The sequence below is a fragment of the Rhinolophus hipposideros genome (genome assembly GCF_964194185.1).
Source record: "Rhinolophus hipposideros genome assembly, chromosome: 11".
In the NCBI taxonomy this organism is placed as follows: Eukaryota; Metazoa; Chordata; class Mammalia; order Chiroptera; family Rhinolophidae; genus Rhinolophus; species Rhinolophus hipposideros.
Genome location: NC_138057.1, coordinates 81,709,881 through 81,734,951, shown reverse-complemented (window position 1 = coordinate 81,734,951; position 25,071 = coordinate 81,709,881). Strand labels below are relative to the sequence as shown.

Here is a 25,071-nt window from a genome sequence, read left to right as displayed (position 1 = left end):
CAGAAAGCGCGTCAGACGACCAGAACTGTGGGCCTAAGTGCGGAGTCTGGGGGGAGCTTGGTACAAGCAATAGTGACGACTGTTCTCTCTGCAGCCCAGGTTTCTGAACTGGAAACGGGTCTGTGAACGTCCCAGCAGTGGTGGGAGAGCCACAGGGACCCTCATCTGTCCAGGGCTCCCGGCAGGGCCAGGCACACCATAGAGCACTTGGAGACCACGCCTGCGCGTTTCCTGGCTTCACCGCCTTCTAAAGCTCCCACAGACTCTGTCCTGCCTACGTCCCTGCCTTAGTAAGACCCCTGACTCCCATCTGCCACTGGGGCAGGCTGGGGTTACTTTAAAGAGGGATTGGCCCTTCAGAGCCATGAGTCCCCAGGGAGCTTGTCAACACCCTTTGGCCCTGACTGTACCCGAACCAGGTTCAGTGGGTCTGGGGTGGGATTCAGGATCTGCATTTGTTTATCAGCGTCTCAGGCAATGGTGACATATGTGCTTCACAGCCACCCTGTCCTATAGGACTTGTCATAGGGCGGCCAGGACTCAGCAGCACGATACTGATAGCTTCAAGCAACGTGGCCTGGCCTGGCAGACCACAGCCTCGGGACGACACCGCACTGGCCTGCGTGGACAGCCACAGCTCTCCATTTCCAGGGAGCAGGTAAGGACCAGTGGCAGGTAAGGACCAGTGGCAGCCTTGTAGCTACCAGGACAGACTGGGCAGGCAGCAGGGGCTGGACAGTGTCTCCAAGGGTGGTGGCCACCTCCCTGCCTTCAGGGGCGATACCCTGGGAAGCAGCTGACCTCTTGCCCCTAAGCTGGCCAGACCAGCGAGGCGGAGCCAGTGTCCACCCTTCCTGCCCAAGCCCCTCTGGGCCTCTGCTTACCTGTCCGCATGCTGCACGTGGGCAATCACATGAGACGGACAGCTGACCAGCTGGGCAGCGCCCGCCTGGCTTCCTCGCCCAGGGGACAGCAGCATTTGCTGGGCTGGCAGGGTGATTTCTCCTGTATTTATGGGGCCCCATGGGTGCAATTATCAGAGCGCTTAGAGAGGGCGTACGTAAGCAGGCCACCATACCCAGGCTGTTGTTACCCCGCATTCCTGAGCGTAAATAACCATTACGGGCAGGAATGGTCCCAGAGGGGCAGAGAGCCACACAAACACTAGGATTTATGTGGCGTGGCTCCCTGGGCCTCTCGCCCAGTGATTTGTGCCTCTCCACAGGGCCGGGGCTGGCTCCGTGGCCCGTCAATCAGGCTACACAGCCACATGACGCCCGCCTGCGTGGGAGTCCCGATTTCTTTGGCCCTTATTGCACTATGAATCTAGCAGGCACACATCGGGGTGTCAGGACTTCCTGTAATTACGTGGGGACTGACCTTTTCGGAGGGTTGGTGTAAGCAGGGCACTGGCCACTCCTGGCCAACTTCACTGCATGCGTTCTCCAGGAGTGCCCCCTTCACCCGGCCCCGAATTCCCTCCAGCCTGCCTGCAGAGACAACTTTCTCCATCAGCAAGACTACTGCCTGGAGTGTCCTCTACCTTTTCAAAAGCAGACTCTGCTCCCTTTACCAGAGGGCATGTACGGGGCCACCCAGAGGGTTTCCCTTTCGGCTGTGGAAGCCAGGAAGTTCAAAGCCAAAGTCCAGTCTCGGTCCCTAGGCCCTGCCTCTCTTCTGGCGGGCTCCTCATGTCTCTTCACATCTCTACCTTCACTGCCTCCTGCCAGTGGGCCATGTGACTAAAAATAGTCCCAGAAATGGGGATTCTTCTGGGGCGTATGGTGAGCGAAATGCAATTCTCAGCTCCTTTCAGGCGTGACTGGATGTGCTCCTGGAACGAGCCCGCGGAGCAGTGCTATTATTATCCTCGCTCGTAGGAGGCAGCGACGGAAGAGAATTGTACTTCTGCCTCATGAACTTCTAGAAGCAGCCTGGGCTGCGTGTCAGGAACATGAACACTGGCTCCTTCTGACCTCAAACCGGGACAAGCCCTTCACACTCCCGAGTCAGATCTGAAGTGCGGACCCCACGACCCCAGGGGCACGGAAGCAGGAGCAGAGGCGGACACTCCATGCAGCCTGCTCACTGGTGCCCGGCACCACGCCTGTGTGCACACTCGCCCTTCATCCCCAGAAGTAGCCCCTGGGAGGTTATCACTAGACCATTTGTGGGGAAAAGGAACAGAGCTTCCCAGGGGCAGCCAGGTGAGAGGAGAAAGGATTTGGACCTGTGTCCTCCCGAGTCCTGTTCTCGGCTCTACCCCGCAGCCCAGCCTGTGTGTAGCACTGCCCTCTCACGTCCCCCTGCCCGAGCCTGCCCTCAGAGCCACCAGGACACTCTGGCCTGGCCCACACAGCACTGGATGGCCTCAGCAGACATGAGGGAAACGCCCAAATCCCACACAGCTTGACAGGAGGGAACGTCTATACCTACACCAGGCCCACACGTGCGGTGGGGACCAACCCAGAGGTGGGAGCCCTGGCTGCTCACACACATGGAGGCGGCTTGGTGCTCGGGACAGCCCCTGGCCCCTGGCCTGGCACACACCGACCAGCTCTGGCAGATGCCCGCTGCTGTGTTCAGAGTGGGCTGAGTAAACTGGTAAAATGTCTGGAAACAGGAGGAACCAGACGGGGTTACAGCTGGTTGACTATACTTGGAAATCCATGGGAGGGGACCCGTCTGGAGTTGGGCCCAGGACGTCTGGAAGACCTTTCTGACCAACGTGACACCTACGGAGACGGGCCTCCACGGGCACAGGCTGGCCCTGGAACCTGAGCGGGGGTGGACCCACACTTGCCTGGCCCCCGTGGGAGCTAGCTTGGGTGTGGCATCAGGCAGAGGCACTGGAGAAAAGGCGGTGAAGACAACAGGGATTTCAACAAGACTGGCTCCCTGTGCACGGCCTGGCCCTAATCTCCCAGGACACGAGACACAGCTCAGCCCTGGGGGCTGTCCAAGGCACACGGCAGCCCCCAGAGGTACAGTCCCGAGAGGCTGACCCTCAGCTCAGGGCCCCTGTGGGGGAGCAGAGGACGGCAAGACACTGGGGGCCGAGGGGCTGCAGAACAAATGCACTCCCAGCCCTGACTGGCTGAGTGGCCTGAGCAAGCCTCTCGTCTCTCAGGCCTGCCACCCCTTGCCGGGAGCAGAACTGCCCTTCCCAGCGGATGGCACGGGGGCCAAGGACGTGCCCTAACACAAGCCGGGGCTGCTGTTAGCACCCTCGGCGCCCACAGACCATTTCCCGGCACAGCCACGTTCTCAGGAGCAAATCCAAAGCCAGTCTCAGCTCTGGGCATTCCTAGAACAGACCCATCTGAGGAGAGGGAGTCTGAATTCTGAGGAGGACCCACAACAGGTCTAGTCTCCATTCCATATCACACCAGGGACAAGGTCTTGGACCCAGGCCCCCTGGCCCTTCCTGTCCAGTGTCAGCTTTCCCTCCTCATTCACGTGTGGCAACCAGCCAGGGGGCCATGCCTTGTCTGGGCCCCCATGGCACCTGGCACGCAGCTCAGAACATGGCACACGGTAAGTACTTACTGGGTAATTTACTAGGTACTGCCCAGTAAATGTGTGTCGACTGAATGAATGAACTGCTCACTCCAGGTGTGAAGGGATCCCACTCCCTGAGGGCGGGGCCCGCAGTGACACTCACAGCACAGCCATCCACCAGGGCGCGGATGTAGGGGCTGTTGTCATAGGACATCTCCTCGTCGTTGGAGCCCAGGAAGCGCATGGCCTTGTCGTAGCTGCCCGTGGCGGCGTCCTGCCAGGCGACAGACTGGTAGCAGTTATACGTGATGTTCTGGTGAGCAGAAGCGCTCAGCAGACGCAGGAAGGTCATCTGGACCACGCCCACGGGGTTGCCCTCGGCATCCACATAGGAGAGCTATGGGGGGACAGAAAGGGGGCACTCAGCACTGAGGGGCACTCCACAGCGATAAGCCCCCCACGGTCGGGGCTTCACAGGTTTCATCCACTGCTCTCTACCCCGGAGCGTCAGCCATGCTGGGGCACAGCCTTATGGGGGTCCCTGGGACACCGTGAGCCACACCTCACTTCTTTCAGGACCTAAGTAGCTCACTCACTCCTCTGTGCCTGGCTGAACACTACTCATCCTCCAGGGCCCAGCTCACGTGCCTCCTCCTCCAGGAAGCCTGCCTGGGTTAGGTGCCCTCGCCCCCTCACCTTGGCCCGGCTCAGTGTCCACCTCTCTAGCAGGCCGTAAGGCCCTCCACACCAGCACTGGACCCCTGTGTCCTAAGTGTCTGGTGCCTGGTCTGTAGTCCTCTCTGGACTATGAGTACCCCGAGGACAAGTAGGTCCGTGCCATGGTGCCCTGAGGCCGGCAAAAGTGCTCATTTGATTACATTAATAAATAAAAATCATCTGCCAAGCGCCAGTGATGTACAAAGCGCTGGCCAGGGGGTCATGAGAATGTGAGGGAGAGAGGGAAGGAGGCCTCAGGGAGTAACTCAGGCCAGCTGGGCATGAGGCTCAGCCAGCAGGGCAGGAAGGCTGACACAAGGGAGGGTCACAGGCCATATGGCAAGAGCCAGAAGGCTGAGGGGATAGGGTGCCCTCTTGGAGGCAGAGGGGAGCCATGGGGCGGCATTCAGCCATTACTGCCCCTTGCTGAGCATGGAATCCAGGGGAGAGCAGAGGGGTCTGGGGTGGTCATCTGTGCCCATGCTGAATGGGGGCAGCCCGGGGCACTCTGGTGAAATGACCACCCTTCTGCCAGCAAACCCAGAGCAAGGCATCAGGGAAAGAGGATGTGCTGGTTCTTAAGTGACTTGTCCAGCGTCACTAGCTGGACTCCCCAAAACTGGGCTCTTCAGCTCAGCAGGCCACGAGGCTGGTGAAGGGCGTCCCAAGAGACAAATCCCATTGCGCTGGCAAACTCCAGCTTTCTGAACCCTTAGCACTGCCAGGGAATGTGGCTGTTTCTTAATCCCCTGGGACAGGAAGGTTTCTCCTCTCCACCCGGGCACCACCCGAAAGCCCTCTCTGCAGGGAAGGCCAGGCTCTCCTCACACAGACGCCCGCTGAGAGAGGGGGCCGTTGTGTTTGTGCGTCACACGATGGAGCAGACTAACGTCAGGGTCTGAGGCCAGCGGGCCCATCCCTCGTAGCTGCCGCTTCACGGCTGGTCTGCCCCAGCCCACCCCAAGAGAGCCATGCTGAACCGAAGGACGCAGCCCACTTATGCTGTGCATATAATCAGCGGGAGCTGAAGGTGGGGCCAGGCCCACATCCCGCTCCTTCACACAGTACAGAGCCACTGGCCACCGAACCCTCCCAAGGGGACACGAGGGAGAGGGCTGAATACCAACCGCAGTCCAGGCCATCAGGCACTCCTTCTGGGAGGAAACGTGACTGACTCGAGAAAGGACGCATGCACAGGAAGAAGCAGTGGGCGGTGCTGGACACAGAAGGACCCCAAGCTCCCAGTGCCGTGCTGGGACCCCAGATCCCACCGGGAGACCCTGCCCTCCCAGGGAAGGGTCTCTGCCCTATCATCCTCATATGGCATGTCCGGGGATAAAGCTCAGCCCCGACAAAGTGCCTATTTCTTCAAGGAGGGCTCTGTACTGTTCTGTGCACTTGTGATGCCCTCACAGAGCTGCAAATGATGAGTTTGGGTGCAAAAGAGGGGCTGGTGCTTCCCCTGGACCGTCTATGCCCCTCTACCCTTGGTCAGCTGTAAAATAGGACGGAGGTAGAGGTGGGCTCCTTGGGCCGGTGGCTGAAAACGGGCATTCCTCCACCGTTTCCTGGGAGTGAGGTAAGTGGGTGTGGGCTGTGAGGGTCCTGTCTGGGGAAGGCAGGGCCAAGAAGCTGCAGAAAGGCCCCCACTGCCTCCCCTGGGCCCGAGGGGCTGCACGCCCTCCCCGGTTCCTTCTCTGCCTGACCCGTGCCCACCATGCCACCCTCAAGCACCCCAGGCACCGGGTCCTCCCCCTCTGAGCGGACGTCCACTTCAGGTCCTTCTGTGTGCCAGTCGCCCTTTTCTGAGGAAAGCACGAGAGAGGTGGAGAAGGAGAAACAGCAGCAGAGACAGGAGGCGAGAGGGCCTGAGTTCACCAGGAAATGAAAGGAAGTCTCCACAGACGGCCAGGTGAGCGCAAACCTTCAGTGTCTGCAAAGACCTGGAGCAACTCGGGATCAGTGACAACAGGGCATGAGATAGTAACATTCGCCGCGAAGTGCCTGGAGGTTTAGGAACGAGGGGTCTTCAGAGGTGCGACAGGGCAAAGCCGTCTGGAAGCCACTGCTCTGTGAGACCATGGGGGCAACGTGGCCTCTGTGCCTCCCGCCCCCCAAGGCTGGGGTGCAGGGACTGATGTCAGATGGTCAGATGGGAAGTCATGGAGCCCAAGAGCTGGCTTCTGAGTGAGAAAGGACTTCCTTCAGGGGTCACTGAGGGGTGGGACGACTAGGGCCGAGGAAGTGACCTACAAGCCAAGTAGGGCTCTAATGGCAGCAGGTCACAGTCTGGTCACATTGGTCCTTGTGTGCTCGGGAGAACACAAAGCTCTGCACTCTGTTCTGGAAAAGGGCCCCCATCAGACTCCTGAGGGAACAGCGCTCCTCTGTGCGTGAACAGCCACGTCTCACGCCAACAGTCCCTCCACGGGCTGCAAAGGCACCACGTTCAGTTTTGACAAGGGATGCCAATTCTTTTCATTTTGAGAAGGATTATTTAAGACTGGCTCCCCAGAAGTGCAAACAGGGCCTGACACAGCCGTATGGGACGCCCAGCTCGAGGGTCAGATGCCCTGCAGGCCCTTGCAGTGGCCTCGCATGGCGATGAGTCCCGAAGAGAACTCTGAATGCGTTAGTGGTCCAGGACCTGTCACAGGGAAGAGCAGAAGAAAGCCCTCCCACTCCTGCTGGTTTTGGTCTCGGTCCCCGGCAGCCCCCAGCTGTGGCTCTGGGCGCCCAAAATGCCAACCTCATGTCCCAGACTGAATGGAAAACCATCCGCCTGCTCCCAGGCTGAAAGGCACTGTCGTGGGCGTGGCGGGAGTGGGCACCGATGCTGCGTCTGGCTGTCACGTGCCGTGGAGCGGTTTGGCCAGAGGGGCGCGAGCAGGCGCGGCGCATGGCGGCCGTGAGTCCCATGCAGAGCCGCGAGCCAGGCTGTGCGGCAAGCAGGCAGCGCCCAGTGGCACTTACCAGGGACCCTCGCTTGTACTGACTATACCAGGTAGAAGGCTGCTCTTTGGGCCATCGGGCCATTTTACTCTGCAAGATAGGAAATGGGCGGGTTTGAAAGACAGCTGAGGGGGGGCCGGAGCCGCCTTACCAGTTTACCGCGCTTGAATTCACTGAACCAGGAACCCGGGTTTTCTTTGGGCCAGGAAGTGATTCTGGCCTAAACATCGAGCAGGGGAGGTGGAGAGGGAGAGAAACAGAGAACGACAGGGTTACTTCTCCTGCCTCCACAAGATGCCCCACGTCCTGCAAACACGCCTTCTCCCCCGCTGGGCGTCCTGCCCTCGTTCCAGGTGGCCTCGATGACTGGCCAGCAAAGGATCCCTTCAGGCGCCTCAACTCCCCCCAGAGCTGAGGCACCAGTGATGATAACGGGGCCGCTGGCTTTATAAGGAGGGTCGCAGTCTGCATTTTATCCCTTGTTGTATGGATTCTGCCTGGCCCTTAGTAATAGCTGAAAGATGCTTGTGGAGTAAGTGAACGAATGAATGGATTGTCACAGGCCACAATGACAGAGATAATGGTAATAAGAGCCCATATTCACCAATGGGCTCAGGGAAGGACAAATGGACATCTTGTCATCTGAGCCCTGGATCTGAGGGGTGTGGTTCTGTCTACACGGCCTCTACCTGGGGACCGTGTGGGCAGGAGACCCTGCCAGGGTCCACCGGGCATCCCTGACACAGTTGGACCAGCTGAGGGGGGTGGTGTGTGTGTGTGTGTGTGTAAGCAGATGTGTCCTCAGGAGGAACAGCATGTGTCCCCCGATGGGTGGGGCGGGGGCTCCCATTTGCAGTTTGCTCACTGCAGGGGCTGAGGCCACAGTGAATAAATGAGTGAGTGAGTAAATGAATGAGTGAGCTTCTCTAGGAGGAGCCCTGCTGCCAGCTCCAGAGCAGAGGTTCAGAGACTGGGAGCGACATGGAAGTGCCCATGGGTCAGCCTGTCCCCAGGTCCCACGGGACCTCTGTGTGGGCCCCAGGTCAGAATCCTTGTCTGCATGCCCCTGGCTCTCCTCTGAGCTGGTCTCGTGCAGGAGCGCCTGGAAAGGGGCCGCTGGAGGAGGGGGCACCCCCTGCCTCCCGCCCGTCCGCCCCACACTTTGGTTTCCGGGTCTGCCACTGCTGGTGCCATGCTCAGGTAACAGCCTCCTCCGGGAAGAGGACCAGAGATGCAGGCATGCGCTCGCCTCACCCCGCCTTCTGCCTGAAACCCCCACCCCTCCTCCGGGCAACCAGGCAGAGGGTCTCCACTAGCACAAGGCTGAGTGGCCATGGCCTGAGCCCAAGGATCCCCGTCTGTGGACGCCTGGCTGGTCAGCACACGTGCAGAGGATGAGCAGAGGGGCAGGGGGCCCCTCAGCGCCCCAGCCCGCTGTCCACCTGGCCGCACCACCAGCAACCAGGGCTCTCAGGGGCGTCCTGCTAGTTCTCCAGCAGTGAGGCTGTGTGCTGAGGACAGACAGTGACAAAAAGGATGAGAAACAGTATCTTTTCCATCTGACTTTCCTCTGGGCCTCTGCCAGATGGAAGCACCTGAGTTTTGAATTTTCTCTGACCCCCAGGGGTCTGCTGCTGGGAGTGCAGGTTACCAAGGGTTTCAAATTCTGGGTTGGGAGAACATGCATATAAAACAGGGGTCCCTAAGCGGTCCTCGTCAGTGTGGAGACCCTGTTCCTGGGAGCCAGGTCTCCCAGTCCAGGGGGTGCTGGAGCTCTCCAGGGTTAGAGAGGTTTAGGGACAGGAGACCATGCCTGGGAGGACACAGCTGCTCTCCCTCCAGAAGGAAGTGCCCAAGGGCGCTGAGGCCACCAGGAAGTCGTGACCACGGGCTGCTGACTCCTGCTGGCCCGAGCCTGAATGGCAAGCATGGCTTCTAGGAACTGGCCATCCCTGTCACAGGATGGATAATTCTCTGAGAGGAACGTCCAGAGGAGGGTGTGTTCAGGCCAACGCAGAGGACGTTGTGGCCGAAGCCTCCATCACCTTCCCAGTTCGAGACCTCCTCCTCCCCCTCATGTTCTGGGCCAAAGTGGGCCCCGCCTCAGACACACGCTTCATAGAAAGCAGCACACACCTGCCATGCATGCCCGTCTATGCACACACACCATCCACACCCATTTGTACACACACACACACCGTCCACACCCGTTTACACGCACACACCGTCCACACCCATTTACACACACACACCGTCCACACCCGTTTACACACACACACCGTCCACACCCGTTTACACACACACACCGTCCACACCCGTTTACACACACACACCGTCCACACCCGTTTACACACACACACCGTCCACACCCGTTTACACACACACACCGTCCACACCCGTTTACACACACACACCGTCCACACACCTGTCTACACACACACCACCCACACCCATTTACACACACACACCGTCCACACCCATTTACACACACACACACCGTCCACAACCGTTTACACACACACACACCATCCACACACACACCGTCCACACCCGTTTACACACACACACCGTCCACACACCTGTCTACACACACACACCGTCCACACCCATTCACACACACACACACACACACACACACACACCCCATCCACGCCTGTCTGTAAAACACATACCGTAGAGGTGAGACCTTGGGAAGACCTCAGAGGTGACTGATAAATTGACACCCACAATGTCTCACTGGGTCACAGCCTGGCTAACCCAAGTCTTCACTAAACAGTTCTGACTGCACTCGGGAGAGCAGCAAATACCATGGAAGTACCAACACGAAGAATCCAGGCAAACACCAGCTTCTACAAGACACACTGGGGTCACTTTTGCCCCCGAAGTCCTCTGGTGGGTTTCAGGTTGGTCTGAGGTTAGAGCTACGGAGTCATTTAGGAGGGATGCACCTAGCACCGGGGCTGGCGGGGGACACCCATGAGCCAGCTTCCCTCCACTTCTGAGACCCCGGGCTGCACGGCCCCCACCCCATCGCTAAAAACTCTTCTTGAAAAGCAACTTAAGGGTTACTTCTGGAAGGAAAACCTTGATTTGGAACCTGACTGATTTCCGCTTTTCATTCCTAAAGCTGCATGTGTGAAAGGGCTGAGCCCTGGGCCTGGCCCTGCAGTGAGAGGGAGTCCATGGGGGGCAGTGGGCACTTACCCCCTCAGACTTCTTGTCGGGGAAGACGCACGTGGCCCCTCCAGCTGTGAAGTTGCAGTAGACTTTGAAAGAGTCCTTGGAGCAGCCCTGGTTTGGATCTACCCAGTATTCACCTGAATGTGGAGGGCAGGGGATGCGTGAGGACTGCCTGCGCCCTGCATTCTTCAAGCAGCAGCTGCCCCATTTCAGTTCAGCAGCTAAACCATGCAGCCCACATGCTACCAGCACAGGCCCTCCCGGGGGCGGTGCTGCGCTCTGCTCTTCCTAAAGACACGTGGGCAGACTCATTCCCAAGAACACGGCTGGATGCAGGTGCGTGGGGCACGTGCCCTGGGCAGGGGAGGCAGCCCCACGTGCTGGTGGATGGAAACGCAAGACGCTCCCCGGTCTGGCCTGCAGCACTCCTCCATTCTTGCGGGAGAAACGCTCAGACTCCCAGAGAGAAACAGCAGACCGATGCATTTTATCCTCCAGTGGGTTTAACATGGTGAGACCGGGAGTGGTTTGCGGGCTTGATACTGGGGAGGTTGAACAGCGCGTCCCCAAGTACTTCGAACAGCAGCAGTAATACCAGCACTAATCCTGACGCTGATGCTTTACGCTGACTGGCAGCCGCGGCCCACACCGCAAGGGGTGCCAGGACAAACCACTTACGCTCCATGTCATTTCACTCTGTCCCCTGTTGTGTGAGTACTCCCAGTGGAGAGATGGGGACATGAGGTTCAGGACAGAGCAGACCACCCATGAGACGGAGGCTAAGCCTAGACTGGAGCGGTTCTGTGGGACCCTGAAGCCTCGCCCTCTTTCCCCAGCCTACCAGCACGTGTCCTAGCATGATGCCCCCGTCAGGTTACGGGGAGACCCCCAGCACCCCCATTGCGCAGAAGGGAACGCTGAGGCTGCGGCAGGCACATGACTGCCCAGGCCTGGGCCTGCCCGCCATGCCCACGGCCCCGGCCTCACCCCTCTGCTTGTGCCGCAGGTCCCGGGCACAGTGCCCTACCGTCTGGGAAGTCGGGATGGCACAGCTGCAGGTCCTTGCAGGTGCGGGCGGGGTTCTCCTGCGTGCCCAGCGGCCGCTTCATCTGCTCGATCTCCAGCTTCAGGGAGTTGAGCGAGCCGAAGATCTCCTCCATGCCGTCTGCATAATCCATGTAGTTCTCACCATCCCCATCATCCAGCATCTGGCTGGCGTCAATGTTCCTCCTTGTGCGGGATGCCTGGATCGGCAGGGGCTGGATGACCTCGCCCGGGGGGCCCTGGGTATGGCAGACGGGCGCCGTGGGTGGGACAGACAGACGGTCTGGGCTGCAGGCTGCAGCCATCCATCTTAGCATGCTTACTTCCCTCTTTCCTGCCTCTGGAACATTCCACACCCACCCCTCTTCTGGGCCTCACCTGCACCGAGCACCTCCCTCCTCTAACCTGAGTCCCAGGAGCCCCTGAGGCCCAGCCCTGCCACCACCTGGCCTCGCCTGCCTGTCCTGCAGAGCCAGCGCTCGGCAGCGCTCAAGCCTGGCCTGGTGCTCGGGTGTTCTGTCCTCAGCTGTACTCGAAGCACCTGGCTCTCCTCACGCCTCTGCCACCCAACCTGCTGCGCACAGTGGGGCGCATTATGCCTGAGAAGTGAGAAGCCCTCCCCTCCTGGGGCTGTGTCAGGAGGCCCCAGCCAAGGGCGAGCACAGGACTCGAGAGGCTGCACCACCAAAGGGGGGAGCCCCCTTGTCCTCCCTGGCCTGGCTTACGGTGGGGCTCTGGCCTGCACCTCTGGGCCTTGCCTCGTGCCATCTACCTGACACCTGCGGACACACACACACACACACACACACGCACACACATGCACAGGTATGCACAAACATACATGAACGTACACACATGCTCTCTCCCTTCCTCTCGCTGTCTCTCTCTCTGGCCAACCTGACTTCCAGGGTGGGATGTCTAGTCTTGGGTCACTTATTTCCCTCGGCTCCATCCCAGGGACAGGCCCCCACCGTGCCGCATGACACATGGGTTCCAGTTTCAGAAAGTGAACGGCACAAACAGAACTTCCGACAGAGCCCTGGGTGTCAGGAGGAACCCCACTCCTACTACCAAATCTTCAAAGACTGCTCACCGGCAGGCCGGGGGGTCCGGGGTGGCCTGCTTCACCCTTTGGGCCAGTTGGACCCTGAGGAAAAAGGAAAGAGAACCCACTCTGATCACTGAGGCATGATGTGACTTAAACCCCCCTTGAACTCTAGAAGGATCCTTGACAGCCTGTGTGGGGAAGACGGAGGGACAAGTCTCATGTGCCGGGGGAGGCTGACAGGGCCCCACTCCCCTCCCACTCCCAGATGGAAGAACCAGGTGTCCCCGAGATAGGGAGCCAGGGGGACCGTCCGTTGTGTCAGGCACCCCTCAATCTGCCAATGCAGGCTGGAGATGAGCTCAGGACAGCTCAGCACGAGAGGAGGAGCGTGAATGACTGCACAGCCATGAGTCAGGGGACAGGGGCTGTCCAGGGTGGTTCTCACCTAAGGGGACACACATCCCTCCCCCGAGCTGGATGGGCCCTTTTGGGGGTGCACACCACTTACCGAGGAGCCCTTAGCACCTTTCGGACCAGGAGGACCCTATGGAGAGTCGAGGCGTTAGCAGGCACTTGTGAGAAGGTGGCCCCGTCAGCTCCAGGCACCGGCCGCTCGGGCCTGCCCGGTCTTCACCCCTCCTCACACCCGTGTCCCCCTTTCCAGGAGTCTGTGCTTGCACTTGCTTAAATGGGGAGGTCGGGTGGGGCTAGGGTGTAGCTGAGCTCCCCCACACAGAGACAGGGAGGGCCCTGCCTGCCCCAGGTCAGCCCCCAAACCTCTCCAGCGGGGAAACAGTTCAGGCAGCGAGAGTCAGAGATCACAGAGGGCGTGCTGGCCTCAGGCCCTGGCACAGAGCCCCGCCAGCCTGTACGGGCAGCTCTTAGCCAGGTGGCCTGGGCCACCTTGGCCACGTGGACCCAGACCCTGGGTTGGGGCAGGTAGAGGCTCAAAGCCGTGGGGCATCCAGCCGTTAAACTGTGGGGTCTCCCAGCAATACGGGGCAGCCCAGGCTGGTGCCTAGAGGGTGGGCCCCCAAATCCTCATATCTGTGTCAGGCCAGCGCAGCTCACATGGATCGGGAGGGCGGGGGGGCCCTCCTGCTGTCCTCAACTTCCCCAGAGCCCCCGCAGAATGTGTGCATATCCTGAGCAGCCCTGACATAGAGGCTCTCCCGCCCTGCCTCCACCTGAAATCAGGGTCCAGAGACCCCACTTCCTTGCTCTGTCACTCGGAACCCCAATGTGGAGTTAATGAGCAAATCCACTACAGGGTCCCAATCCTAGGGGGGGTCTCACGCTTCTCCAGCCACACAGAGGCCCACAGTCGGCCCACCTGCCTCCCACCTCTCCCAGCAACAACCAGGAAACCATGCACCCCTCCCAGATACATACCGGTAAGCCGGGGGGGCCCGGAGGGCCGATTGGGCCAGAAGGACCAGTGATACCCTGCGAAGGAGCAGAAAACGCAGTGACCATCATGGGACAAGGAGGGCTGCAGGCAGCATGTACTCCATCAGCACAGACACAGCTCTAGTGCTCATCGGTCTCGCCCCGAATGGACGCCATCTGACGTGGTCGGCTGCACTGAGGGGTCTACCTGTCTCTGCGAGGCCCAGTGGGGTCTGAACGCCCACCAGGGGGCTGACCGCCCCCAAGCACGGCTTCCCCGGCTGGCGGGAAGGGACTCCCCGGCAGCTACAGGCCACCGGAGGCACCTTCGTGTCAAGACATCTCTTCTAATGTAGTTTGAAGTGCAGGAGCAGGCGCTCTGATGTCCGTCCCTACTTGGTCCCCTTTCGCTGTTCTCTGTTCTGGTATGGGTCTCCCCACGAACACAGGCTGCGGGCGGCGGGGGCTAGCAAGTGTCCCGTGGTCCTGTCTGTTCCATCCGTCTTGCCCAGCCTCTAAACGTGCTGGTGGTCGAGTGTCCATGGGCATTATTACCACGGCCTCCTGCAGCACAGGCCCGGGCACATTTCTCCTGGAGACCCAGCCACGTGGGCTCCCCTGGGGCTAAGCTAACCGAGGGGGTGTGGGGACAGCAGGCTTCACTCGGCTAAGTACCTTCTCCCTCCCTGTCTGCTGCGGGGGCGGGGGCGTCCCTCTGTATGAGAATCCCAGCCAGCATGTCCCATCAGCCCATCAGCCACGCCCGGGACCAGCTCGGGGTGGGGGCACAGAGAGCTGCTTTCCTTTGGCGGCAGGCACCCTGGACAGCCTTCTAATTCTCACAGCTGCTGAGCGGCACTGTCTGAGAGTGCCATCGTGGCCTGGAGACACTGGGCAGTGGGAAAATGGTCAATGCCACAGGGAGAATGGTGGTGGATAAGGCAGGGGTTCCCAAGGACACCACCCCACAACCTTCGGGGACTCAAGGACGGTTCTACTTTGTTCCCTGCCTCACAGGCTCCACCCCTTCCAGCTCTGTCGCCTTCCAGGTCAGGCGTGGGCCAAAATGGGCACAGCTCAGAGGCACGTTGTGCTCTGTCAAGCTGGTCTGAGAAGTAGTGACTGACACTCTGCGATGAGGCCGGTGGCCCTCGGGTGGAGACAGCAGACGGCAGGTCTGCCACGGCCCCTGTCCCGCCTCCAGGCCATGCATCGCCCCTTCCCAGGCCACGGACCCTTCTGCACCCTGCCCTCCCGGGAGCACCTCAGATGGCTCCCAGGGTCTAGGGCTGGGCTACAGCTGCGTCTCAGCTTACTGTCCCTGCCATTCATCCTCTCAGCTGCTCCCATCTGCATTTGATGAACGTGAGGACGTCCATCCGGCTTTAACGCCTTGGGTCCATTGGGCACAGAAACCCACAGTCCTAAGATGCTTCTCGTCCCCTGTAAGGCACAGCGCTGGCAGCGCCACCTCACGCACCTGTTCTCCCTTAGGGCCAGAGGAGCCCTGGGGGCCGGGGAGCCCGCGGTCACCCTTTTCACCCTGTTCCCCCGGAGGGCCGATGAGTCCGATCAGGCCGGGATGACCCTGCGGGACAGATACAAAGGCGTGAGGGGCCGTTGTGGTGCTGGGCCTCACATCTAACCACGCGGGCCAGCTGGACGTGGCCGCACGTCCAAGCCAAGCCACCGAGTCACCAGCCAACGTGTCCTGGAGCTGAAATAAGCCACAGGGCAGGCTGGGGACAACACAGCAGCTCGGAGAAGATACAAATCCTACCGAAGAAACGGGGAGACACAGATGTAGACACAGACCCCATGGATAAAAGGGGCTGCTGGGGGGTAACACTGTGCACGGCTTTTCCCCGTTTTTCTATGGTAAACACACCTTTCGTTACGAGGAACAGAAGCTACATTTACGGACTTAGATGCTGAGAGTCACAGTCGTTTATTTTTAAAAGAAAAACCCTCCACATGTGCTCACATGAGATGGTTTTCTACGAGCCCGCAGAAGGCTCTGGAAGGGTCCCTCCAGCTCTCATGACCTTGGGGACTGGGGTGTGTGGTGGAGGCTGTTCGGGTGGAACCACAAAGCCTGCACGCTGCCTTCTTCCCACAGAGCATACAGCCTGGCTCGTACGCAGGCTTTACATCTGCAGGGAGCTCAGTGTTGACAGAGAACCACCCCAACTGGAGCCCCGCGTCCCGGGCAGACGTCTGCTCCTCAGGTCCTACACACCCTCAGCTGGGACCTCTGCACCATGTGGGCCTCGTGGGCCCCCAGCCGAGGGCAGGGACCGAGTCACAGACTGCTGTCTCTGTGTCACTAGCTCTCGGTGTCCGTCCCCAGCCTGCAGCAGGCACTTGGCAGAGGTGGGTGACAGGTCAGTATTTCGTGGCGTTGGAGGGCCGTGAGTCACAAACAGGGGCAGGTGAGGGCCATCTTACCTTTTCCCCTTTGGGGCCAGAATCTCCTTTGAGGCCGGGGAGTCCTGGGGGACCCTGCGGGAGGAGGTGGCGGGGTCAGGTTGGCCTCCCAATGCCACCCTCCACCACTGCTGGGGGAGCTCCTCAGGAGGTCACTCACCATGGGGCCAGGGGGGCCATCGGGGCCTGGGGATCCCGGGAGACCTTGTTCACCCTGAAACACAGCCAGCCCTGAGTGAGCCCACCATGCCCATCCCCATGCCGATGCCGCCCCCTCCCAGGCCTCCCCCATCCACTCACCACAGGGCCGGGGATCCCTCGCAGGCCGTCCGGCCCAGGCTTCCCAGGGGCCCCCTGGGGGCCAATGGGGCCAGTCTTCCCAGGAGGGCCTTCCAAGCCAGCTTCTCCCTGCAGGGCAGCAGGTGGACACAGTGGGACCCACATGCTGCAACTCTGGCCACCTTGGCCCAGGACACTGCTCAGAAACCCCAGGGAGCCCTGGCGAGAACTCTGGAATCCCCCAGATATCCGTGGGCTGCCCCAATTCTCCACATTCCTATAGAAGCTGCCTGGCCAATTCGTCATCTCACTAATTTCCTCAGCCAGCTGAGCTCCCCTGTCTCCCAGGGATCCTGCCAACTACTGTCACCGTGGTCACAGCTGGCCCTGAGCTTGCACTGGACACGGCCGCCATTTCTGAGCAGGCGTGGTGCTGTCTCAGGCATGACGGCATTGCCAGGGGAGGCAGATGGTGCCACGTGGGGTCCAGGGAATGGCCCCAAAGTGCTCTGGGTACCAGGCTGCACACTGACTGCACAGCGGGCCCGGAATCCCGTCTTCTCAGCCCATCGTGGGCACTGTCAAACCTGGCTTTGCAGGTGAGGCAGCTGAGGTGTGTCCAGGTCAAACGCCAGGCCTGAGGCCACACCACACCCTTGACTTCCTGACACCAGCACCTGCTCCCCCTCCCCCAGGCAGGCAGGACAGACTCTGGGCCCGGGATCCCGGACCCCTGTGCCTGAAGGCACTGCCAAGCCACCTGCATTTCAGAGAAGACTGATTGTCCGTCCCAGGTTTGCCGTGAAAGCCACGCCTCCCCGAGGCCCCGCAGCTCCTCCCGGCCTCTGTGACTGTCCTATGGTCACACACGTCTGCACATCCCACCCAAGGCGGCCAGTGGGCAAGCCGCTCTCTTTGGAAGCTACAGTCACGGCTGGGCCCAAAGCACGTTACCTTGGCTCCTTTCTCTCCCTGTCTGCCTTCAGGGCCTGCGGGCCCGGGGGGACCCTGAAATGAGCAAGAGAACAACACGTGACAAGTTGGCTTGTGGGAGGCGAGTGGTGAGCTCAGTGTCTGGAGGGAGACAGGCCTGGGAGTGGAGGGGCATGCAGGTCGCTCCCGGGCCGCTGGCCAGGTGGACACAGGCCCTTAGAATGAGCCAGAATGACTCCAGGCTGGAAAAGACCTCTGGGTCAATGTAGGGAGGAGCGCTGGCTGCCTTGAGGGTTGAGGGGCACAGCCAGAAGCCCCGTTTATTGCAACACCAGCAAAAGGCTAATTATTTGATGTGCAAAGAAACACCTTTTAGCTTGTTCTGGCTTCTCAGAAGGCTTGACCCAGGGGAAAGCCAGTTTTTCAGTTCTGTGGGTGTTTTCCTCCCACGATGGCCCTTAGAATGGTGTTAGCACTTGGCTTCTTCTAAAAGGAGGGGGTACATCGACATGGCGGGAAGTCGAGTGAAGAACACACTTCACAAGCAGTTCCCTTGTCAGGGCTGCTTTGAGTGCTGGGTCCAAGCCGAGGGCGGGGAGGGGAGGGGCCCGCTTCATGCAGGAAGGTGGCAGGTGAGGACATGTTGAACACTTATTTACCCTTTTTCCTGGAGGCCCAGATGGACCTGGTTCACCAGTGGGGCCCGGGGATCCCTGGTGTCAGAGAGAAAACATGGGATTTAGGAGTCGGGGTCTGTTTGATGAAGGCGTAGCAGGTCTGGGCTGGGCTGAGACAACAACACACTGAGTTTCCACCCCTGGGCCAGCCCTGTCACCGCCTCCCTCTTCTGGAGCAGGCACGGGAAGTCCTAAGGGGGGGTTGTCTGGAGTTCCCTGCTTCGCCCTCTGCAGGCAGAGCTCTGGCCATGGCAGCAGCAGGGGGAGCCCTGCCCCACCCTGACTCCTTGCTGTGTTTCAGAAGACACTGCCCCACCTGAGTAGCAATTACTCCTGCCACTCAGCTGCCTCCATCCACACCTCTGGCTGCAGGCTCTGCCTTCCACAGAAGTGGACGCTGAGGCACGGGGAGGACAGGCCAGGACTGAGTGGTGGAACTGCAGACCTGGCCTCACAGCTGGGTCCCTAAGCTGCCTTCCGTTGCTGCTTACCTAAAATCAGTGGCATTGGCTTGTGCCCTTGGGTAGGAAATCCCCAGCAGCCCAGGCCATGGGGTGCAGGGTGGGGGGAGGGAAAGCTGTGATGCCCCTCGGGGTCGCCCCCAAAGGGGGTCCCATGCAGGGGCCCACTGGGGTCATTTTCACCCCTGAGAGACTTGGCTTGAAGCAATGTTTCTAAAGCTCATGGCCAGGTGTGAGAAACAATGTCTAGGTGGTCTCAGCTGAGGCGCCAATGTGGAAAGAGCCCTTTCGAGGGGGACGTGCGACCAGTTAGGCAGAAATAAGGTAAGCCCGGGCTCACGGACCCCTGCGTGCAGAGCCACAAGCATGGCTGGGCTTGCGTTTTTCCCTCTAGGAAGAGGGTCTTTCAACAGGGGCTCAGAGGGAGCCCAGGGCCCCGGTCACGGTTAAGAATGAATATTAGAAGGTAACCGGCTTTGGGTTTTTCCCAGAAATGAACAAAGCAAGCAGCAAATTCTGAATGCACCAAGTTCGTCTACCAGGGTCCCAGGGGTCATGGTGGACTCACTGCATGCCCGGGCTCGCCGTCATCTCCTTTGTCACCAGGGGGACCATCTTGACCCTGTGGGGACAAAAGCAAGTTCCTTCACCCGCCTGGATGTACCAACACCCTGTGAGTTCCCAGTCCCATCCTGAAAACCCAAGCCCCTCTGGTGGAGCCGCAACAGTGCACTCAGAAGTGGGGACGCATTTCTTCATATAACCACCAGAATGGGGGTGCCGTAGGGAAAAGCACCATGCCCTACAGAGAGTTCATAAAGAAGAAACCATCAGAAAGAGAGGGGGTAGGTCAACGTGGTAGGGAACTGGGGGCTCTGCGCCCTGAGCACCTACCGCCGGGCCGGGCTCTCCGGGGGGACCGGGATCTCCGGGAAAACCGACGGGGCCCTGAAACCGAGAAAGAGGCAGGTCCAGTGCCCGGAGTGCACACGGCCGATCCACTGCTGGGTCAAGACCACCTCCCTCCTACCGTCCCCTACAACATTCAGACGGTTCTGATACTGCCGTGCTCTTCACCACCTGGAGCCTTTCGCGGACATCTCAGTTGACTCACGTAAGAAAACAAGCCTGGAAGCAGGCAGGCAGGCCTGGTCCTCCCGCTTTCCGGAGGCCACACTGTCCATGCCCACACACTCGCTCCTTAGCTCTAGGCTGAGATGGGAACGTGAGACTTCTAGAACGTGCCACTCACAAGCCCCTCCTGGTGCTGAGCCAGGGCAAGCCACAGGACGGGCGGCCGCCCAGCCCAGTCCAGCATGCTGCTGTCTACACCCAGGACATCTGAAGGTCTTCTCCCTGCCCCACTGTGCTCACGGCACTGTTTGCATCCAGGAGCTAGTATGAAACCCTCTAAACTAGAAACACTTCCTCAAGACGCTGCGGATGAATGCAGAGGGTCTAGGACACGGGGCCCCGCCCCCAGCTTCGCGGGTGCTACTCACAGGGCTGCCTTTCGGACCGTCGTCTCCGGGAGGGCCTTTGGGTCCAGGGGGTCCTGCAGCACCAGAAGGGCCGGCCTCGCCCTTCTCTCCCCTTTCTCCTTTGGGTCCCTACAGAGAAAGGCCGGTGTTTGTGTTCGGGGAGCCGACCAGGCGAGCAAGGTGCCGGCCTGACGCGTGGCCCTCATTGGCATCACATGGAGAGGGAGTGTAGCCCTTTCTCAGGTACCTGCCGAGCCCAGACTGTGGGCCAGGCGCTGGGCTGGCGCTACGCACACTTCTCACAACAGCCTGGCCCCTGGCACCGCCAGGCGGCCTGAGGAGCCCACCAGCTGCCTGGGCACTCTGAAGCCAAGACTCTGCCTCTAGGTAGGACTGACCCTGAAGTAGACAGCAGGCCGCTCGGACCCTGAGCCCACCGGTAGTGCTCTCGCAGAGGGAGAACTCTGTCCTCCAGCTGCCCCTGGGCCTGAAGGAACGCACATGGGACCGGCGGACTGTGAATGTCGCAGGTCTGGGCTGAATAGGGGACAGCAATCACCCCACATTTACAGCAGCCTGTGGAAGGGCCTGGAACACCACAGATGGCAGAGCAACTCACAGCGATCAGTCGTGGGTGTTCACTGTTAATGTTTGCACACACATGCATACACACAGAGACACGTGCCCGCACATGCTCACTACCCTTCCGTTCCCTCTTTCCACAGTAATTCCGAGAGGTGGGCACAAGAGGAGACATGGCTCCCATTTCATGGGGGGGAGCACTGAGGCAGAGCTTCCCACCAACCCCCGGCCACGGCCACCCCACCTTCCCAGAGCCCGCTCACTCACCGGGGGGCCCCCTTCTCCGGGAAGGCCAGGCTCTCCAGCTTCGCCAGGCTCACCCTAAGAAGGAGACGCATGGTCACGCAGTGACAAGAGCACTGGCTCCAGTGTCAAGCATGGACCAAGTCCGCCCTGATGGTGGGCACCAGGGCAGGGGGACCCGGGAGGTGAGACAGTGGTCCCTGTCCTCTGACGGCCCTGGGATGGGAGGATGGGCACGTGAGGAACAGCGGTCGCGGTCAGGGAAATGGCAGGGACAGTGACAGGCACATGCCCGTGATGGACACACGTGCAGAGAATGTGACTGTCAGCGGCTTCCAGAGGCGAGCTTTGGAGGACAAGTATGAGAAGCTGGTGAACGTGGTGCGAGAGCACTGGCAATGGGGACAGAGAAAGACGCCCCTGAGCACAGGTGGAGCGTCGCTCTGGGGCTGAGTGGTGCACCTCCCTGTAATTTTCACATCACAATAAATGAACAGCAATGGAAGACTTCTCTCCATTTAATGGCTGATGTCTGAAACAAAGTTCTGGAAATAGTGTCCAGGGAACACGAATGGCTGGAAGCACAACATGTCTTCCCTTTTACTCCAAGAAACTAGGACGAAGTGCTTTAAAAGCAGTGTGAACTTGTGAGCACTGGAGAGGAGTCAGATTTGGCACCACTATGCCCGGCAAGGCACCTGCAGGTCGCCGCATGTGCAGCTGGTCGGACACACACGGGTATGTGCGTGTGGACACCCCCCACACCCCCACAGGTCAGCCTCGCACACGAGCATGTCAGACATGACAACAGGTAAGGGGCCTGAGTCACCTTCTCTCCCACCGCACCAGGGTTGCCTATTCCACCAGGGAGACCTTGTGGGCCGTCGGCGCCTGGAGCTCCAGAGGGTCCTCGGGGGCCGGGGGGACCTGGAGGGCCCTAGGAGAGGAGAGCCATTGAATAGAGAGAAAATGCAAACTTTCACCCAAACAGAAGTCAGCTGCCATGGCCAGGGCCCCGCCACACTTACCATCTGACCCACGTCCCCCGTCTCGCCCTTCTCTCCTGGAGGTCCTGGCAGACCCTGAGAACAGGAATGGTCAGGAAATGTAAGTGTGTGAGTGTGTGCGTGCATGAGTGAGTGTGACAGGCTGGCGCTGCTCCATCCAATGCCCTCGGCTCTCACTGCCTCCCCAGCACTCGGCTCTCACTGCCTCCCCAGCACTCGGCTCTCACTGCCTCCCCAGCACTCGGCTCACTGCCTCCCCAGCACTCGGCTCACTGCCTCCCCAGCACTCGGCTCACTGCCTCCCCAGCACTCGGCTCTCACTGCCTCCCCAGCACTCGGCTCACTGGCTCCCCAGCACTCGGCTCTCACTGCCTCCCCAGCACTCGGCTCTCACTGCCTCCCCAGCACTCGGCTCACTGGTTCCCCAGCACTCGGCTCACTGCCTCCCCAGCACTCGGTTCTCACTGGCTCCCCAGCACTCGGCTCTCACTGCCTCCTCAGCACTCGGCTCTCACTGCCTCCCCAGCACTCGGCTCTCACTGCCTCCCCAGCACTCGGCTCACTGGCTTCCCAGCACTCGGCTCACTGGCTCCTCCGCACTCGGCTCTCACTGCCTCCCCAGCACTCGGCTCACTGCCTCCCCAGCACTCGGCTCACTGGCTCCCTAGCACTCGGCTCACTGGCTCCCCAGCACTCGGCTCTCACTGCCTCCCCAGAGCCTCAGGAAGACACTTCCTGCTGCACTGCTAGATAGGAGGACGTACTGTGACTCCAGGTCTCAGAACCAGCCCAGGAAATAAGTAGAGAAATATGCAGATTCGTGGACAAAGGTGCTTATTGTCCCATAAACATTAAAACGACACACCAACGGCTGGGAAGTGTTTGCATTTTGATGTCACCACCATATGCTGGAATACTATGTAGTGACTAAAAATCATGTGTCCAAACATCAATAAAACGGACGTGTTCAAAGAGTATTTAATGCCATTCTACGTGAGCCGTGATGTGAAATGGAATGGGAATAGCTGGGTTCAAACGTCCTATGCATACGACATGACTCAGATTTTTGCAAAAATCAACTAACGTGACACGTGTGCATACATGTATGTGAATACAAGCATCTAAAAGGTATGACATGACATGCGCCCAAACGTGTACAGCTGTCATTCCTAGGTGGTTCGTTTAGAAGTCAGTTATGCTTTCATTTCTTACAATTTACCAGTAGTTTCCACTATTTCTACTATGAGCACGGAAAAGTCACAGGTTAGAAGTCACTAATGTGGAGCTGCGGAATTTATGGGGCCGCCCCAGGAGGCCCCTGCAGCCTAGCCTTAGTTTCCCCACTCTTAAAAACATGGAGAGGAGGGCAAGCAGGAGGAGAGGGGAAGGAAGGGAGAGGCAGGGGCGGGCAGAGCGAGGGGGGAAGGCACAGCAAAGGCCCCGAACCCCCTGAAGTGCACCAGCTGCTATTCTGCAAACTCTATAGTTACCTGCAGCCCCACAGGTCCAGGGGGCCCAGGAAAACCTCTCGGACCTTCGTCACCTTTCTGCCCAAACAGGCCCTGCTGGCCTCGAGGCCCCGGCTCGCCGTCAGCTCCCTGCAGGCAGATAATGGAGCTGTGGGTGAGGACCCACTCCTGGTCCCCACCAGCTCCAGGGGTCGGGATGTCTGAGCGTCCCTAACCGTAAGTACTCACGGAGGGGCCTGGCTGTCCGATGGGGCCTTGAGGTCCCGTAGGCCCAGGTGGACCCTGTGGGGAAAAGACAGACACAGTTGCTTCCCAAGTCACAGCTGAGGCCAAGGCACAGGGCTGCTCAGCGTAGGGGCCGTGCACCCCAGGTCGTCAGTTTAGTCCCCACATGTGGCCACCACAGGAAGGAGTGCCAGTGCAACAGTGCAAGGTTCCTGTAGGCTCTGCGACTGGTGACACTCTTGGTTCACTCCAAGAGCACCTAGCCACAGATGGTAGGGGTGGCCGCCACCAACGTCCCGCTAGAGGCCACCGGGCAGCATCTTGACTCCCACCACTCACCTGTGACCTGGGCCCCAGGGGACCCGATTTAAAAATGAGGACTGAGCTCACACAGCTCATCTGTGGTCCAACCGGGGCCTGGCACCCTGACGGCCTACCGCGTATGCGTCCCAAACACAGCTCACTGTCAGCACAGGGAGTGAGAGAGGCCAGGGGACGAGCACTGCTGTTCCTGGGAGTGGGACCAGCACCGGCCGGAGGCCCCAGCAAGGAAGCCATCAACAGCTGCCCGGGACACCAGCGCCGGCTGAAAAGGCCCAACTGCGCAGCAGACGGGACACGGTCCACGGCCACCGGAAGGAGCTGGCGGCCAAGGCACACGGCTTTTGCAAGAACACAAAATCTGCTAGTATTTTTAGCAGATTTGAAAAAAAACAAACAACAAAAGGGAAAAACTCAGGGGCATCTGGCTAAGGAGCCGCCTTGTCAGAATCTGGAGGCTTAGCAGCCCTCAGCTCGCGGGGGGGCTCACGTCTGGACCCCACAACCCCGAGGACAAAGGTGCTCAGTCTACTTCATTTCCCAGAACCTGCCGGGGCCACCTGTCCATTTAGGAACAAAGGATCCCTCTCAGACAGATAAACATAGCTCATCACACCCCATGTCACATACGTGCCTGCACCTGGAGCACGCACAAGCGTAGCACACACATGCACACGAGTTCTTAATGGGGAAGGAAGCCCACCAGCTGTGTCCTGTCCCTTATTGGCTGCTAATGTCGTTATACGAGTCACAGGGCCTGATGTCAGCCATGCCTGTGTGTCACGCGGAGCGTGTGGCCCGTGCCACGGCTCACCTGCCGTAGGTGGCCCTGCGCACGCCCCCATGTGGGCCTTACCTGTTCACCTTTGTCCCCCTTGCTCCCCTTCTGTCCTGGCTCTCCGATCTCTCCCTGCGGGAAGATGTGGAAAGACACGTGAGGCAGCCCCAAGCCATGGGGACGTTCTCTGCTCGTCATCATTAATTTTTCTTGGAGATGAAGAATAATCTCTCCAGGGGTCCCTACAAATTACCTGAGAGGAACCGTTAACACATATTAATTTGATTTCCTCTTTCAATACGAGTGCTGAAAGGGCCTTGATCTTACGCGATCCAGAATTTTAGTGGATTTGGAAAT

The 25,071-nt window shown here is 59.7% G+C and overlaps 1 protein-coding gene across 9 annotated transcripts in view; it reads right to left on the bottom strand.

Moving 5' to 3' along the window:
- Positions 1-25,071, bottom strand: part of COL5A1 (collagen type V alpha 1 chain) — a 150,625-nt gene that overhangs the window by 4,203 nt on the left and 121,351 nt on the right. For 2 of the 9 annotated variants that reach the window (XM_081066276.1, XM_081066277.1), the window contains exons 44-64: positions 24,793-24,846; positions 23,619-23,672; positions 23,412-23,519; positions 21,943-21,996; positions 21,744-21,851; positions 20,939-20,992; positions 20,111-20,218; positions 19,503-19,556; positions 19,177-19,230; positions 18,130-18,183; positions 17,492-17,545; positions 16,559-16,666; positions 16,419-16,472; positions 16,280-16,333; positions 15,312-15,419; positions 13,835-13,888; positions 12,951-12,986; positions 12,488-12,541; positions 11,378-11,633; positions 10,375-10,487; positions 6,567-7,260 (exon numbers count right to left, since the gene is read on the bottom strand). In XM_081066276.1, the coding sequence (XP_080922402.1) occupies positions 6,712-7,260; positions 10,375-10,487; positions 11,378-11,633; positions 12,488-12,541; positions 12,951-12,986; positions 13,835-13,888; positions 15,312-15,419; positions 16,280-16,333; positions 16,419-16,472; positions 16,559-16,666; positions 17,492-17,545; positions 18,130-18,183; positions 19,177-19,230; positions 19,503-19,556; positions 20,111-20,218; positions 20,939-20,992; positions 21,744-21,851; positions 21,943-21,996; positions 23,412-23,519; positions 23,619-23,672; positions 24,793-24,846 (2,142 nt within the window). In that variant the 3' untranslated portion in view covers positions 6,567-6,711. Of the gene's footprint in view, positions 1-3,664; positions 3,899-6,566; positions 7,391-8,527; positions 8,682-9,803; positions 10,020-10,374; positions 10,488-11,377; positions 11,634-12,487; positions 12,542-12,950; positions 12,987-13,834; positions 13,889-15,311; positions 15,420-16,279; positions 16,334-16,418; positions 16,473-16,558; positions 16,667-17,491; positions 17,546-18,129; positions 18,184-19,176; positions 19,231-19,502; positions 19,557-20,110; positions 20,219-20,938; positions 20,993-21,743; positions 21,852-21,942; positions 21,997-23,411; positions 23,520-23,618; positions 23,673-24,792; positions 24,847-25,071 lie in introns of those variants that run through there. The other 7 variants (XR_013994427.1, XM_081066278.1, XM_081066279.1 and 4 more) reach the window with 7 other exon arrangements.